This window comes from Ixodes scapularis, unplaced genomic scaffold (assembly GCF_016920785.2).
Source record: "Ixodes scapularis isolate PalLabHiFi unplaced genomic scaffold, ASM1692078v2 PGA_scaffold1__304_contigs__length_218370807, whole genome shotgun sequence".
In the NCBI taxonomy this organism is placed as follows: domain Eukaryota; kingdom Metazoa; phylum Arthropoda; class Arachnida; order Ixodida; family Ixodidae; genus Ixodes; species Ixodes scapularis.
The window spans coordinates 127,635,417-127,651,383 of NW_024609846.1; the positions used below are offsets into that span (position 1 = coordinate 127,635,417).

At 43.9% G+C, this 15,967-nt stretch overlaps 1 protein-coding gene across 1 annotated transcript in view; it reads right to left on the minus strand.

Moving 5' to 3' along the window:
• Window positions 1-7,314: 7,314 nt before the first annotated feature.
• The window catches only part of LOC115315903 (RNA-binding protein 14-like), a 60,325-nt gene continuing 51,672 nt past the window's right edge, over window positions 7,315-15,967 (minus strand). Inside the window, exon 4 of the mRNA XM_040218614.1 lies at window positions 7,315-7,325. Coding sequence (XP_040074548.1) covers window positions 7,324-7,325 — 2 coding nt within the window. The 3' untranslated portion in view covers window positions 7,315-7,323. The remainder of the gene's footprint in view (window positions 7,326-15,967) is intronic.

Here is a 15,967-nt window from a genome sequence, read left to right on the forward strand (position 1 = left end):
AGATACTGTGCATATATTTTTCTGTTTGTGTTTCCTGTATTAAAGTTCTTCAGTTGCGAGTACAGCATTGTCCTGTCGTGTTTGTTCCTCTTCGTAGTCCGTGTTTTCTGAGCTGTTTTCCCCATCAGGTATACAATGTCAAGCCTTGCAGTCTGAAAACATCTCTCCACAAGAAACTGAAAACCAATATAATAAGGTGCGTTGTTGGGCTAATTGGTTTATCAGAGTTAAACATATAAAAATGTCACGAACAAGCACAATCACTAAAAAAATTAACATGGCTTGCATTTACCGATACACTGCAGACTGTTTTCAGATAAGATCGAAGAACCAAGTCCGGTCGCCATTTTTAATTTTGACAAAAATATTTTGCTGGCTCCATGCCCAGAAAAACAAAACCAATCCTCGTTCTAAAAAAAAAGTCTTTGTAAAAAAAAAATAAATTGTCTTTGTAAAAAAAAAAAAAAAAGTGTAAGCACCGTCTCGTGCACGTTTTGCATATCGCGCGATGTTGGCAGTTCGGATAACTTCCCCCCAGAAACCGTTCTGGCTGCGGGTTTAGAAATATCTACTGACAAATTATGCATAGGAATTATTGACAAAAAGTAATAATCACCGACTATTAGGGTCGCTGTTTTGAGAAACAAAATCGGAAATACGGCACATTCGCAATAACGCTCTGGATTAAAGATTTGTTTTCTTCATATCTTTAAAAGCTAAGGTCTTCAAACTTTGCCAGTGTGTTTCTCTGTATATAGTTCATCTGTGAATGAAATATTCTCACGGGTGGTCACAAAAAAAAAATAGGAAGGAGAAAAGTTTAATGGGGCGAACTTGTGCCCAAAACAAAGGGTTAAAAGAGCAGGTGAGCCACGATGTCGGCGAAGAGGCAGAATCACGGTGCTAGCGTAACACTGATTGCGGCTTGCCACGCGGAGTCCCTTTTGTACACGCGTGAGCTTTTGGAACAATCGGCGTAGAAGGTTCGGCACGTAGAACTTTCTAACCTCGACCCAGCATCACAATTCTCGAATTGACCAGAACATCGCGTCACAGCGTGAACAAAAATGTGCACCCGCGGCCAGGCATCTAACCTTTGGCTTTTCGCGTGGAAGGCTTTGCAAGCGCGATAACCGCTAGGCCACGAGCGCGCTGCGCGCTTGGTCAGCTGCACACCCGGTAATATCGTTGTCCTGGTTAGCTGGAGAAATTTACAAGAATTGCTCACAATATGGCCATTTAACAAAATATGCATTATTTTGAAAGTCTTTGAAATGATAGGCCATCTTTAATATTCTTTAAACTCTCCGAAATTAATGTTTTAATATGTACTAACATAAACTGCAAAAACATAATGCAGTATTTGTGTGGCTTTGAAGTTATAAAGCTAGAAATATGGCCAAATTGACGCTAACGCGGTTGCCATAAATGGAGCGTGCACATACCCAATCCTCACAATATCCTTAATATTAAAAAGCGTAAAAATGCTACGGGGTGGTCAGGGAAAAAAAAACTGGCAGTACAGAGGTGTACGGAAGTTTTGAAGAGAAAATTCCTAATACATTTTCGTACAACCGACAAGAAAATACCCATAGGGCGGAGCGATCGAGAGGGGCCAATCTGAAACATGCTTTGCAGTGCCTGTTTCAACAGTCGGCGTGCAGCGCCTCTTTCTACGTGACGTAAAGGAAGCAACCGGAGCCACTTTTCAAACAGATCAGCCTACAACCTTGGCGGCAGCATGATATAGGAGGTAAGGCGCGGCAGAACCTGAGCCTGTGTTACCTGTGAGCGCCAATAGGTCCGCCGCCGTGGAGGGTAGCACAACGCAAAATAAATAAATAAATGAAGATACTGCAAAAAATGCTTACGTGTAGGAATGGCAAAGCATTCCTACCGCTGCCGAACTCGAGTGTTCTGATTGTTCTGTCCGAGGAGTTCCCCAGGCAGCCTCAGGCAGTGCCAGGCGACGACAGGGATCGCAAACTGACTCCAGGCAGGAACATCAGGAGACGGGAGGTCTTTCACGATTAACTCTGTTTATTACCGACATACAGAAGTATCTACATCGTCCGAGAGCACCTTTTGGGACCCCTCGTTTTCTCTCTTTATGGGGTCGCTGTAGGTGCTCCCGCGGTTGGCAGCCAATGATGGCCGAACGGATAACCGACGTGAGGTCCAGGCCCCGCCCCCACTCATCACCTCGAGCACGCAGGCGAGAGTTATTCGTGAGAGACCCTCCCGTCTCCTGGTGTTCCTGCCTGGAGTCAGTTTGCGATCCCTGTCCTCGCCTGGCCCTGCCTGAGGCTGCCTGAGGAACTCCTCGGTCACAACGCGATGAAGAGGCAAGGGGGCTACGCCGATGCAAATCGCTTAGCGACACGCATTTTTCATATAATGATTAAGTCCGCTCGTGCGTGAAACATGTGTGGTTTGCGCCACGATTGCGAAAACATGTGCTTCGAGATCCGGGACTGCGTGAAGGGGATTCCAGAGACGGTGAATGACCTGAAGGCATTCGCCGAACCCGGAGGTGTGGTCATGTTCCACTGGGGATCCGAACGCGGAGCGATTCCGTTCGCATCGCGTGCTCCATCACGGATCTGGTGTAATGATCCCGGCGCGATCCCAAACGCCCTGTAGAATTCGCCACAAGCTTCCCAGGTAATATGCCTGACAGTTTAAACAACATAGTGAAGTGAACCAAAAACCTCATAATGTTAAGCAACATAGCGAATGAAAGTGACTTGTGTTGGTAGAAATCCATGCGATGGCAGAAAGAATAAAACGTACTTGAGATAAATCGTCATAGTACTCCATAGTGTACACAATCTTCAAACAATTTGATGTTAATATTCAAATTCTAGTATATAATGTTCATAAAGAAGAGTAAAAGCAGTCGGTAACACCATACTTTCGGGGTATACCGGAATGTGATGTTCCACTTGTTTGAAAGAAAGACCCCACACAAACGACCTGCTGTCTTAATAAACATATTTAGCCATGCTGTGAATTTTACTACTTTTATGATAGCTTCAAGATTTTGTAAGAGCTTATTTCATGAGGTACTGTCATATCTTGTTAATGTGCACCCCGTTAATTTGGATACCCCTCATGAACACCATTCTCAGGTCAAAACTGGGAAAATGCATGCATTTTTGTCTAGTTACTGTGGACAAATCCCATTATGGACGTGGTTTGCTGCCATTAAGGCGAGTTTGGTCTGTAGATGCGTAGCACTTATGAAACCGAACTGGGTACAATTCACTATAAGATACTGATCCAGAAAACTAGGGATACATTTCTGAATTAAAGATTCGAGCAGCTTGCAGCACTTGGCGTTATCAACATTGAACTATAGTTGGAAAGCTGCTGGTTTCTGAAGGTTACACACGTAGATTGTTTTTTAATCGTTCCTTTAAAGTGTCTCGGTAAGTCGGCATCAAACAGTGATGTATTAAAGATAAACGTAAGTATTTTGCTACTTATTTAGCAGAAGGATTCAATAACGATAATCCTAGCGGCTGAAGTTTTATTTTCAGTATGATCGAAAGTTATAAGATCACTGGGTAGTATAATTTTAGCCTTCTTAGACATAATAGGAATGGCCACTGTTTGGTCCTTCCGTATCCGTCGTCGTGTTTCAGCCAAACCAATTTTTAGTCTATGTGTTTGTAATAATAGATTCCTTCACGCAGTCAGCGCCATGCAGTGGTAACGTTTAAAAACTATGAGTTTTCGCTGCGGCTGTCCACCTTCAGCTGCCATTGGCATGTCCACGATGTTCCAGTAGTTTTGTTTCTTCGGCTGCGTCTCTAATGTATTCCGTGTGACTTTCACTCCGACCGCACCGACACTTCAATTTATGGCAGGCAATCGTGCAGCCGCAAAGGTGCACCCTCGCGCACTACTCATCGACTTTGTGCATTTTCTATCAGCGGCTCAACCAATCAGTAAATGCGTCGCAATGCTGCGCCCTTTTCTCTGTGCATGACTGGTCACGCCGATGACAGCAAACGCACAGAGACAACGAGCGCCGTTATGACGCCCGTTTGGCACCGCTTGGTTGGAAGGGAAACGGAGTATAGTCGGCGGGAATTCGCCTTCTCATTGCACCTTGTCACTCAGCAAGCTGCGAGGAGCGAAGGATAATAGAGTTTTAGAAAAGTCACTTAAGACTGCTTACGTGTAGGAATGCTTTCGCATTTCTACACGCAACACATTCCTACAAACAGCGCGCCACCTCTTCCTTTTTCACACGGCGCTCTGGCGGTCACATCACGCTCCCCCACTGCGCAGGCGCGGCGCCCGCCGCCGGCTCCCGGGCTTCCGTGACGATGCATTTGCGTTGCTGTGCTTTTTTTTGTGTTTTATTTCTGAGACGCATCCGCTTTTCAGCCAGTGGGAATTTATGTGCCGTTTCGTGTAGCCAATGGGAATTCAGGTGCCGTATTTCTCCGCTACAGACGGAATTTAGGTGTCGTTTTTCGCTGTTAGAGACTACACCGGCTTCGCCCCATGAGACAGTTAATGCTCGCATTAATAGCGGGCCTTAAAGCTCCGGGAACAGCTGTTCGGCGTACCCAATACGTTGGGGTCCTTTATTTAAGGCTCTCTCACAATAAAACAAGGATTATAACTTTTCTATTTTGTTATTCTAATCACATTACCGAAAGAGAGCTTGCTGCTTTGTAGAGAATGAATGTGTTACGCGAACGGCACATGTGAGTGAAGCGTTTGGAAAAAGTTCTGCATCTCGTAAATAATTCAACACGAGCTCTGCAAACTATAGCGGTGCTGCAGGAGTGATCGGTGCAAAATTCTTCAAATCTGGCGTTCCGAGACCGCTCCTGATTTCTGCCTGTGATGTGCTATAACGACAATGTTGCCTGGGTCCTAGATGTGGAGAATAGTATTCTTGTTTTACGTGTCTCCGCCTTGCTTTTACGGGGTTTGAGCGCATATACTCACGGAAAATTATTATTGCTTCAAAACGCCACGAGGGCAGTAATTTTTTTTTTATCATTTACGCACGAAAAATTTGCAATGGTTTTTTTTTGTATTGTTTAGACGTTAAAACCATTCTCGTTCCGCAGGTTTAAAGCGCCATTAATGCGTGGTCAGTAAAAAGAATGAATATCTCAGAGGCGTATGGTGGAACCATTAAAAGGTGACCGAGTTATTGAGACATATTATGTAGCGAATAACAATACAATACAGCGCAACTTCAAATCAGATATAATAAATTAAAAAAAAGAAGAAAAAGGCGGAGACGGCACTAGACGACGACAAACCCGGCTAAACTAATACTACATTTTCCTCCTCGTCAAAACGATAGAAAAGGTCGGGGAAAGAAAGTAAAAAAATCAATATGACGAGCTTTTTCCTCCCTAGAAATTGTGCAGTAAAAGAACACGAAGGAATACAGTACGCTTCGTACCCTGCGCAGAAACACTCTGGTTAAAAACTACAATTAAAAACATCAGTGTGCAACAGATTTGAAGAGAAAAAATATATTGGGCGCAATTAAACAACTAAAATGGTGACAATAAATTCAAGAAATGTAATCCTCGTAATTTTTGGATAAACATAATGGCATAAAAAAGGAATAACTTAAATTTCTTTTTTCTAAGGTCGTATATCGTTTTTCTGAGATCGTATAATTAAATTTTTTAATCATCAATTCTGGAAGTTTACGTTTTATTATTTCTTCACCGTAACTTGTTTTGCACGAATAAACCTTACAAATATGGGTGCAGCGTGCGGGATATATGACAAGTTTTTGGTAAACATGCCAACTGAACAATAAAATGCGCATGATTTAACAGTTTGAGCTTATAGCCCTAGCTTAAACGATAAGCATACCTGTCATAAATGTACACAATACGAAATATTTCAAAAGATGGAGCTCAAGGGTGGTTATACGAAACGTTTTCAATATTTCTTAGCATTTCTTACTGTAATGGGTGCATTTCTGAAAATTCCTAAAATTATAATTTATTCACGCTAAATGACAGTACTTTAGGTGCGAATCAAATATAAGTTTTACTGTTATTGGTTAAGTGTGATGATGTATATAGGTTAATCATACGATGCCGGATGTGATCGTATTTCCTCACGACAAGACGAACACCAATAGATTGACTGATCTTAAGTGCAGTGATATAGATTTAAAAAAAAAAAAACGATTTACACGCAGTGCAATTATATTCTAAAATCGGCCTAAAATATTGTGCGGCTTCATCAATTTGTACAAAAGAAGCAACTATCGTAATTGGCGAGAACTGCCGGGTTCATCAATTACGGTATTCGCATTAGCAGATTCACTAAGTGTTTGTACACAATATACTGCCGCGTGCTTGGCCGAGCACAAGCGCTTCTCCGTGCATCTAGATGTTTCGTGTTTATTTTTACTCCGAGTGTAAAATCTAAGCAGGCCGGAAGGACCTTGCTTAGTCAGTCTCGCCCTTGCGCACTCCCGAACATTGTAGGTCGAATCTCCCAGATACCGAGTGTAAAAAATAAGAGGTCGAGCGTCATTTTGCCGATTAATTCACTCTTGCACCAGCCAGCTGTCCCGCCGACGCAGCGTCTCTCGCTGCTGCTTTCTCAACGTTTGTTTTTGCTTTTGTTTCTGGCACAGGTTCACAGATTAAACCTTTATTCTTAGTTTACGCTCGTCGAACCTTTCCATCTGTGACAACGCAAGCTACCAAACCAAACAAACTTGGAAGAGAAGGTTTTCCGCACTAATTGGGGGTGCAGGATCGTCAAATGAGCGAGGAATGAATATCACTGTTTCTACCAATCACGCCCATGTCTCCGTGTCAAAGTTTGCACAATTCTGTTACGGTCGACATAAGTAACTTTTGTAACCAGCGTTGCCTGCTGTACCCAACAGCAGAGTCGAACCGAATATCTCAGAGTCGTAGTAGCGGTTTCGGAACGGTATTTTGGAAAATATCGAGGTATTATTTGCTCTTTGCTTGAACGCAATTGAACGCCTAAACTCCAAACTCAAGGAGGAAATGGTTGCCTGCCGCATTTAGTTGTTTCGGTTTCATACGATCTAGCATGAGTAGCGCATTCTCATTCAGTGCAGGTTAGGGATTTAGAAATCCCTGCCTCTATATTCCTGGTCGTGTCATTAAGGTGTTATTCTAAAATGGGGCAATACGACGCTTGAAAGAAAAATAGAAAAGGGACACGTTTCATTCTTTATATTTCTCTCTTTACAACAGCTAAAAGTTGGCAGCGAACAGTCCTCTTCTTTATAGATTCCTAGTTGATGACGCCTGGGATGGTAGCTCTTCATTGCGGAGTTTCTGTAAAATAGGGGGTAATACATTCAAACATCAGAAATCTATGCTCAATAAAAGCAATCAGGTTATGAAAACATATCTGCAGAAACTTACACTTCTTCTTGCGGAGGAGGGTGGTGTAGTCACCATAGGTGCCAAGACCGTACCCGTAGTTCAAACCATAGCTGCCGAGCCCGTGTCCGTAACCGAAGTGGCCGGCGCCGTAGCCGAGGGAACCAACGCCATACCCGTAGGCTGGGGCAGCGTGGGCGTAGGAAGCCAGAGCTGGAGCGGCGTGGTAGGTCTGGTAGCTGGCGACGGCTGGAGCGGCGTGGACGGTGGATACCTTAGTCACGGCTGGAGCAGCGGCATAGGTGGCAAGTGGAGCAGCAGCATAGCTGGCGAAAGCTGGAGCAGTCTGGTAGGTAGCGACCTTGGTGACAACTGGAGCAGCGGCATAGGTGGCAACTGGAGCAGCGGCATAAGTGGCGACAGCTGGGGCAGCGTGGACGGTGGACACCCTAGTCACGGCTGGAGCAGCAGCGTAGGTGGCAACTGGGGCAGCAGCATAGCTGGCGAAAGCTGGAGCAGTCTGGTAGGTAGCGACCTTGGTGACAGCTGGAGCAGCGGCATAAGTGGCGACAGCTGGAGCAGCGTGGACGGTGGACACCCTAGTCACGGCTGGAGCAGCAGCGTAGGTGGCAATTGGGGCTGCAGCATAGCTGGCGAAAGCTGGAGCAGTCTGGTAGGTAGCGACCTTGGTAACAGCTGGAGCAGCCGCATAGGTGGCAACTGGAGCGGCGTGGTAGGAGGCGACAGCTGGAGCAGCGGCGTAGGTGGCAACGGCTGGAGCGGCGTGGTAGGAAGTGGCCACAGTGCGGCTTACGGCTGGGGCAGCAACAGCGTAGCTAGCTGGGGCTGCAACACTGTAGCCGGTCAGACCAGAGTAGCCGTAGCGATTCCCAAGACCAACAACGTGGCCGTAGCCAAGACCATGGCCGTAGCCTAGGCCAGAGTAGCCAAGGCCGGAGTAGCCAAGGCCAGAGTAGCCGAGGCTAGAGTAGCCGAGGCCAGAGTACCCGAGGCCGTGGCCGTAGCCAAGACCGCCCTGGACGTAGCCAGCGATGGCGCTGCTGGCCAGAGCCAGGAGAAGACAAGCACGGAACTGCATAAATAAACATTAGTGCACATTTTATTTAACTGGAGATTTTCTACTTTATACTGATGATGCAACATGGCGCCAGCTAAGTAAAGAGTTTTGTTTCGTTTAAAGTTTGGTCGATGCGAATTTTCCAGTTAGGATTCAATGAAAAGGACAGTAATGAACGTAGATCCAGAAATAGAATGTAGCTCGAAATTTCAAATCTGGTTTGTTGTCTAATTAGTATATATTTCTCTTCTATAAAACATTTATTGGGGCGTTTAGTCATGCTTGCACTAAACTGTCTCAGACTCATAAAAGAACAAAGTGTCCCGCTTTGAATCAAGCCGTATCTTTTAACCGATTAATGTATCAGTGTAAAATGTGTAAAATGTATGCCACTAGTGTTTGCGAGCAAGCGGTCATCTCCATCAGACTGCGTTTGAAAGTTAGACCTATGTTGTGATTGCAAAACTTTTTATCAACTTATTTTATAGGCAGGCGCGACAGAGTGCTATTTTACAGCAAATATGTCTGCGACATAAGTTGCGGGATTTTTTGTTTTATGTTCAGTTAGATATTTCATAAAAAATCAGGCTTAAATGAAACAGGTTGCCATTAGGACCTCAATGATGTAAATTTTTGATTGCGTTCGCTTCAAGATCCTTTAAATAAAGAAAATATATATTCTCTCAGCTAAATTTTAAGTTATTGTATTGATAACTCAATGCGCTTCACACAAAAAGCCGTAGTGAAAGAGACCGCCATGAATTGAGGGCTCAACCGTCGTTACAGAAATAAAAAAACCTTATTTAAACCCAGGCCAACGCATGTCTGGCCAAACGACCGCAATTTGGAAAAAAAAATAAAATAAACATTCCATATCTGCAATAAAAGTTGATGGAGCCTAGTTACGTGAAGCAAGCAAATTAAACACGTTTTCAAGTGCCGACTGGTTCTTATTTGCGATAGACACCATAATCATATGGGGAAAAACTTAACCTATTAAAATAGTTTTAAAGTAGATAAACGAGTTTAAGGTCAAGTATTTTCAAAATGATGCACTCACTCCAGTCATAATGTAGGTTTACAGAAGAGGAGTTCAACTGCGAACTTGGATGGAAAATCTGGAGCTTTTATACACCAGAGGATTGAAAGAGTACGTGATCTACATCCAAAGAGAAATCACAAAAAGAAGAAAAAAGCCCATACAAAAGAAAACATGACTTGTATTTCGTATAAACTGATTGTACCCGTGAGGAAAGGTATTAAGGTATCTCAATCACGTACACCCTTTGAGGCGGATCTGCATACTGGGAATAATTGGCTTGAAAAATACCGCGTACAATCAATACTTTTGTAGGTTTAGAAAGAGTTATTTACGTAAAGACAGAAAGACAGACTCTTACTAAACCTACATCATTACCAACGCGCTCACTAGCAAGTGTAATGAATACTTGACCCGACGTCTCTAGTAATGAAAGAGTTTTGTTAAGTGTGCTTTGCGCTGTGATTTCTCTACCCGGATTTTTCCACGCGCGATGCGCCTTTCTGCAACCTTTGGGATTCTCTTCTATTATTTAAACTTGGTTTTTTTAATTGAATTAGTCGTACATTGCCCCACAGAACCAACGCCGCTATAGATTATCCGTTTTTGAGAAGGGCCTATTGAGACAGGTTGTAATTATTTAGCCAATGCCTCCTATATAAGTTTCACTATGCCTGTCAATCAGAAATGTAATACACGAAAGTAACTAGCAAAAAGACAACGTGGCTTCTTCATGGTAGGGTGGGGTAAGCAAGGGTGGCTGTGGTGAAGGCAACTTACTGGTTTCCAGGCGGCAGCGACGACAGGCACGTATATTGTTTTAAAGGGAAGCGATAGATGTATTGACAAGGGCAATCGTTCTGTAAATGGCTTATATCACTGCGCACAAATTCCAGTAAAGATGCTGGTGTCTCTGATAGCTCAAAATGCGAAGGAAAGCCTTTCGTGCTCAGAAGGTTTTATTTGCATCTAACCAGCTTTCAAGGGGCTTGTTGTAGCTATGTAATAGACTTTCGTTCTGTATTCGTTTCTGACAAGATTAACATCAAGGTCATTAAGAATAGCTCAATAGTCAGCTTCGTTTGCGTCATCTCTGTATCGATTCACTCTTTTCTTCGGATCCAGTTTCTTCTGTTTGGTGGGCACATTAACAGAGTTGGCTCAGCCATTTAGACTGATTCTGACCTCAAGCTGCTGAAGCCCCTGTATTGTTGCTAATACAAAGGTGAATGTAGAAGATGCTGCAACAGCGCGGCATTGGTGTAGCTGGAATGCATGTATTTTATGATCACCTCAACTATTTTTGCTTAGAAGTCCGCTTATTTTAACCTGGGGATATCATCTTACATTTGTAGCCACCATTGCTTTGAGGCACCGCTGAGGCCAAATAGATGTGAAAGAGTTGACCAAACGCTTATGTGTTCTGCATTGCTTTTACTTTGTCTTTGCTTAGCTGCAGCTAGGTGGCACAACCGTGCCCCATTCCGTGCTTTGCGGAGATGCTTCGTTTATCATGAGCTTTAGGAGCGCTGTTGCATTGTAAAACGCGGATACAAGCGTTCGTTAAGCATATTTATTTCTAATTAAAATCATCATTAGTACTTGTTGCTTACAACGATGTATATACGGTTAACGGGGAAAGAACTATACTATGGTTGCTATCTCAGACACTGAGTGACGACCGTCTTAGTGCCTTAAGACTCCAGTTTCAACTAGTGATGTTAAGCTTTTAGACTCTTTTTCTAACACCATTTTGCGGAGAGGTTCGTGCCAGATTTTACCCCTTCTGTTCATCCGGTTTGTCGCGATTTGGCCGTAGTTGCATTTTGCGCCATATAGTCTTTAATAGTCATGATCATCACCACCATTAACCGTCTTTGTTTTTAACTCCTTTTTTACTTCGGTGGTGTAGCTTCCCAGCTCATCTTCCACATGCTGGATAGTCACAGTCGTAATTCTGGCTGGGTGGTTTCATTTGAAAGCGAACACGCTTGTCGGGGTGGGTCTTTTGATTTGTTTAATAAAAAAAGCTATGTAACTGCCCCATTTCCGTAAAGAACAAACTGCTTTTCAAATTTTTTTAAAAATATATTTCGCTTCACACAAAAATATTAAGTGGAGCAGGCTGAAATACTGTTTTTTACTCCGTGATTTTTCTATCCAGTTCTGTACGTTGGTATGAATACGTAAACCATACATGCTTGTATGTTATTCGGACAATTTGTCGTTTAAAGAAAAATACTTTTGTATTTTTGCTTAGTGAGGTAAAAACTGCCAAACATCGTCTCTTTGACAATCCGGTGACATCTTCAGAGCCTTGTAAGCTGTAACTCACGAGTTATTATAATTGTCACTTGCCAAATACTATGCGGGTTTAGTCCTATACATGGGCTATCGATGGGCACAGGTTTAGTTTATTTCATTTTCACGGAGTGTTTTATTTAAAATTTGAAACATCACCGAAAAGGAGATTAACCGATATTTTGAACCCACTTTATTGAAAAACGCCATTTTTTATTTCGTTCAATTTTTTAATATTGCTCCCGATCTCATGAAATTTCCATTGGATTGATGTGATTTTCCCCTTTTTTGTTGTATTTTCCCTAGAAATGATCAAAATCGCTCCCACGTTCTCGGAACGGCAAAACGCAGTTTCCGCAGGTCGGCTTCGTTGCAAAGACTTTACGGCTTAGTTTTGTGTTAAAATGCAGCGGGAAAATTTATTGTGATTGAGAACACTTGTGCTGGGCTACATATTGTATTTTCTTAGCTTTGTAATGATGGCATCTGACATTCCTTTGTCCGATCGTTAGCGGTGCAGCGGTTGTTTTATTATCCGGCCAGGCACAAAGGGCGGAGGAAACGGAATGAGCTCTTCATGGTAGCCAGACCGGGGTCATATATCTGTTTGTGATATACACAGCTTGTAAGGCACGTACAGCGCGCCAGGCCCCTCGCGCTATAAGCTAGCTTCGTTACACCCAGGAAGCACCCGGCACAGGCCGCTAATCCATGATGTGTATTGTCGCGTGCGATCAAATAACCATGTAAGTGCCTGTTCTTTATTTTCAGTGTGTATATTAAAAGTATGTAATATCACATGCCCCTCTTTAAGGAAAGAAAAGAAGTTTACAGAAAAAAAAAGTTAATACAGACTGCGTTTACATGAAGCGGAGACAATTTTTTACAGAACACAAACACCAATGGACGATAAATAGTCACTTTTGATAATTAAAGCTGATATATTTAGGATGCACTTGTAAAAAAATATGTTTCTGTGCTTTAAATAGTCCAGTTCATGGGCAACACAATATGCAATGTTTGAACTTTTTGACAACGGCATCGGCCTGCTACTGCGAAGACGATGGAGCACGGGGGCGAGCTGAAATTTGTACAGCAGCGGTCGGATGCAGCCTTGGATGCAGCCGAGAAGGTCAACAGCGTAGAAAGTCGAGACGGACAGGACGAAAGCGGAACCAAAGCAAGCGGGCGTTGAACCGGATACGGTGGTCCTTCTTTTTGAGCGAGTGTGTGGAGTTAAAAATAAAACTGTTGGCTTTTGTTCAAAGACTGATTGATATCTCTGAACGCGAATGTGTCTTTTATATTTCCGGAGACTGTACACCTCGTGCTAATGTCACCTTACGTTCCGCCTGGGCCTAACTCGCGAACTGTGCACCAGATATGTGAGGAGCGTAATCCTTTGCGAGCACTTACTGAGGCCCATTCTTCTTTTTAGTGCTTCCTAAATGTATCGATTTCTTTCTCCGGTGAGTCGAAAAGCACAACACTTCAGTGTGATTCCACGAGAGATCGAACCAGCAGGTCCACTCAACATTTTTAATTTGTCTGGTTTTTATGCGGAACCAAAGCAAGCGGGCGTTGAACCGGATACGGTGGTCCTTCTTTTTGAGCGAGTGTGTGGAGTTAAAAATAAAACTGTTGGCTTTTGTTCAAAGACTGATTGATATCTCTGAACGCGAATGTGTCTTTTATATTTCCGGAGACTGTACACCTCGTGCTAATGTCACCTTACGTTCCGCCTGGGCCTAACTCGCGAACTGTGCACCAGATATGTGAGGAGCGTAATCCTTTGCGAGCACTTACTGAGGCCCATTCTTCTTTTTAGTGCTTCCTAAATGTATCGATTTCTTTCTCCGGTGAGTCGAAAAGCACAACACTTCAGTGTGATTCCACGAGAGATCGAACCAGCAGGTCCACTCAACATTTTTAATTTGTCTGGTTTTTATACCTTAAGGCGCTCCTATCTTCATCTGCCGGCTCACCTGAAGAAACGAACGAGACATATCTTCTCGAAGGAGAGCTAATATCCTCATCTGCAGGCACACCTGAAGAAGCCGACGAGACACTTCTTCAGGAAGAAGGAGCAGTCAGTGACCTCATCAGGTACTACAAACTTTCCAAAGTTTCTCCGTTGAAGCCAACATCTTCCATTCGGAAACGGCTCTAAAAATCTTATGGAGAGAGAAAACAGGCAGTGATTGAAAAGGAAGTGTTGACAAAAATACGCTCAAGTTTAAGTATCGCCTATGGAAGCACCAGTACCCCTAGACAGGCAGAGGAGGAATTTGGCGTATGCACTGGTTGGCTAAGGAATTTGAAACAAGCTTATGAGGCTTCAACATCCTACCAAGAGCGTCTTCCTCTCTTAACCTTACTTCCACCTGATTTGCCTAGAAAATGACTTCAGGAGGCAGTTCCAGCTGTCACAATATAGATTCTAGGGAAGTCTCAAAAATATCGCGAGAAGAACGGGGTGTGGTCAGTTTCGGATCCCTACTCGAGGTCAAGGTTGAGCCGGTCACATGTGCAGGTTGCGCTGGACTACTTCACAAGAGATGAACTGGGATGCTCGCGGCAGAGCCCGAACAGAAAACGTTGTGTCTGTTGTCATCGACGGCAAGAGAGAGTATGTCTCGAAGAGATTTATGACACGTTCAGAAACATTTCAAGTATTCCACGAAGCTCAACCTCGCAGTTCAATTGGTCTGCCAAAGTTCTACACTTTGCGCCCAAAATGGGTACTGCACGCCCCTCAACAAGAAGTATGCGTCTGTACCTATCGTTCCAATGCCAACATGTGTGTTTCCGCACTCGAAAACACAACGGGTAGCGAGAAACCAATAGAAAGCCTGAAAGCGCTTTGCCTTTGCATCTCGCCGTTCACAAAATGTTTCTTGGGTATATGTGAGCGCTGCCCAATGGGTGACGGCGTTACCGTGGATAGTTTGGGAGTGACCGTCGAAAATGAGGTCACATTTGCTTTGTGGAAACGTGGCTAAGTAATCAAAAAGATGGTGTCCCCAACCACCTTTATGAAAGAGCTCGGCAAATGGGTGACCAAATGGATTTTCCATGACTATGTACGTCGCACTCAAGCCGCGGCTATCCATGAGTCGAAGGAAACTGAACAAAGAGCAAGCATTGTTCTGCAATTTGATTTTGCAGAGAATTGGACAGTTCTCCTCCCGAATGAAGCACAGTTCTACCATTGGCACAAAAAGCAAGTTTCTATCTTTACCTGTGTCGTCACGACAAGAAAGTCAACTAAGAGTTTTCCGTTACTAGCGATGACTAGCATCATGATTCAGCGCACGCCTTTCATGCCATAGGAAAGGTGCACGAGCTCTTGGAGGAAACATCGCCCGTCTACACGCACGTAACCTACGTTAGCGATGGTGCAGGGAGCCATTTTAAGAACAGGTTTCAGTTGTATGAGGTGTGCCGTGCCAACTATATATCCGCCAAATGGCTGTTCTCTGCCACAGGGCATGGGAAGAAAGCTTGTGACGGAGTGGGTGGGGTCATCAGGCATCACGCTTCTCTGCACAACTTGAGGGCAGGAAACACCGACCTCATCCATTCCGCACCTGAAGTGATTGCTCAGCTGACAGACACGCTGAAGAACGTGTCACTGCCTGTTGCAGCCGTCGAGCAGTTTCGTATACGGACGAGTGGAAAACTTTGCCACGTGTGCCAGGCATACAATCGTGGCATGTGTTGATCTGCATACAAGATGAGCAGTGCGGTCATGTCCTCTTGGTGGCGGGAACTGCTGCAACCGAGCTCACTATAATTAAACCTTTTTATATCTGATTATAGCGAATGTGCCATCTTGACATTGGTTCGAACTCGCAAGGCAGCCAGAAAGGCCAACAACAATTTAATTTTATGTGTGCCCGTTCTAAGCGAGAGAAGCATCGCTGACTGGATTAAATGGAACAACTGCTCCTATTTTATAACATTACCATATTGCATTAGCATTAGGGCTAGGGAACAGTCGCATTCACAGTTCAGTTGCATGCACTCATTTGCGACGTCCTGGTTCGGGTTCTTCGTTGGTGTGAGCGTGTTTTACCGACGACCTAGTTTACAAAGCAGGTCTTTATCCTACAAGGCTCGGTTGTAAGAGTTTGCGCACTTGTATGAAAAATAAATAAAGAATCATCTCCCGAA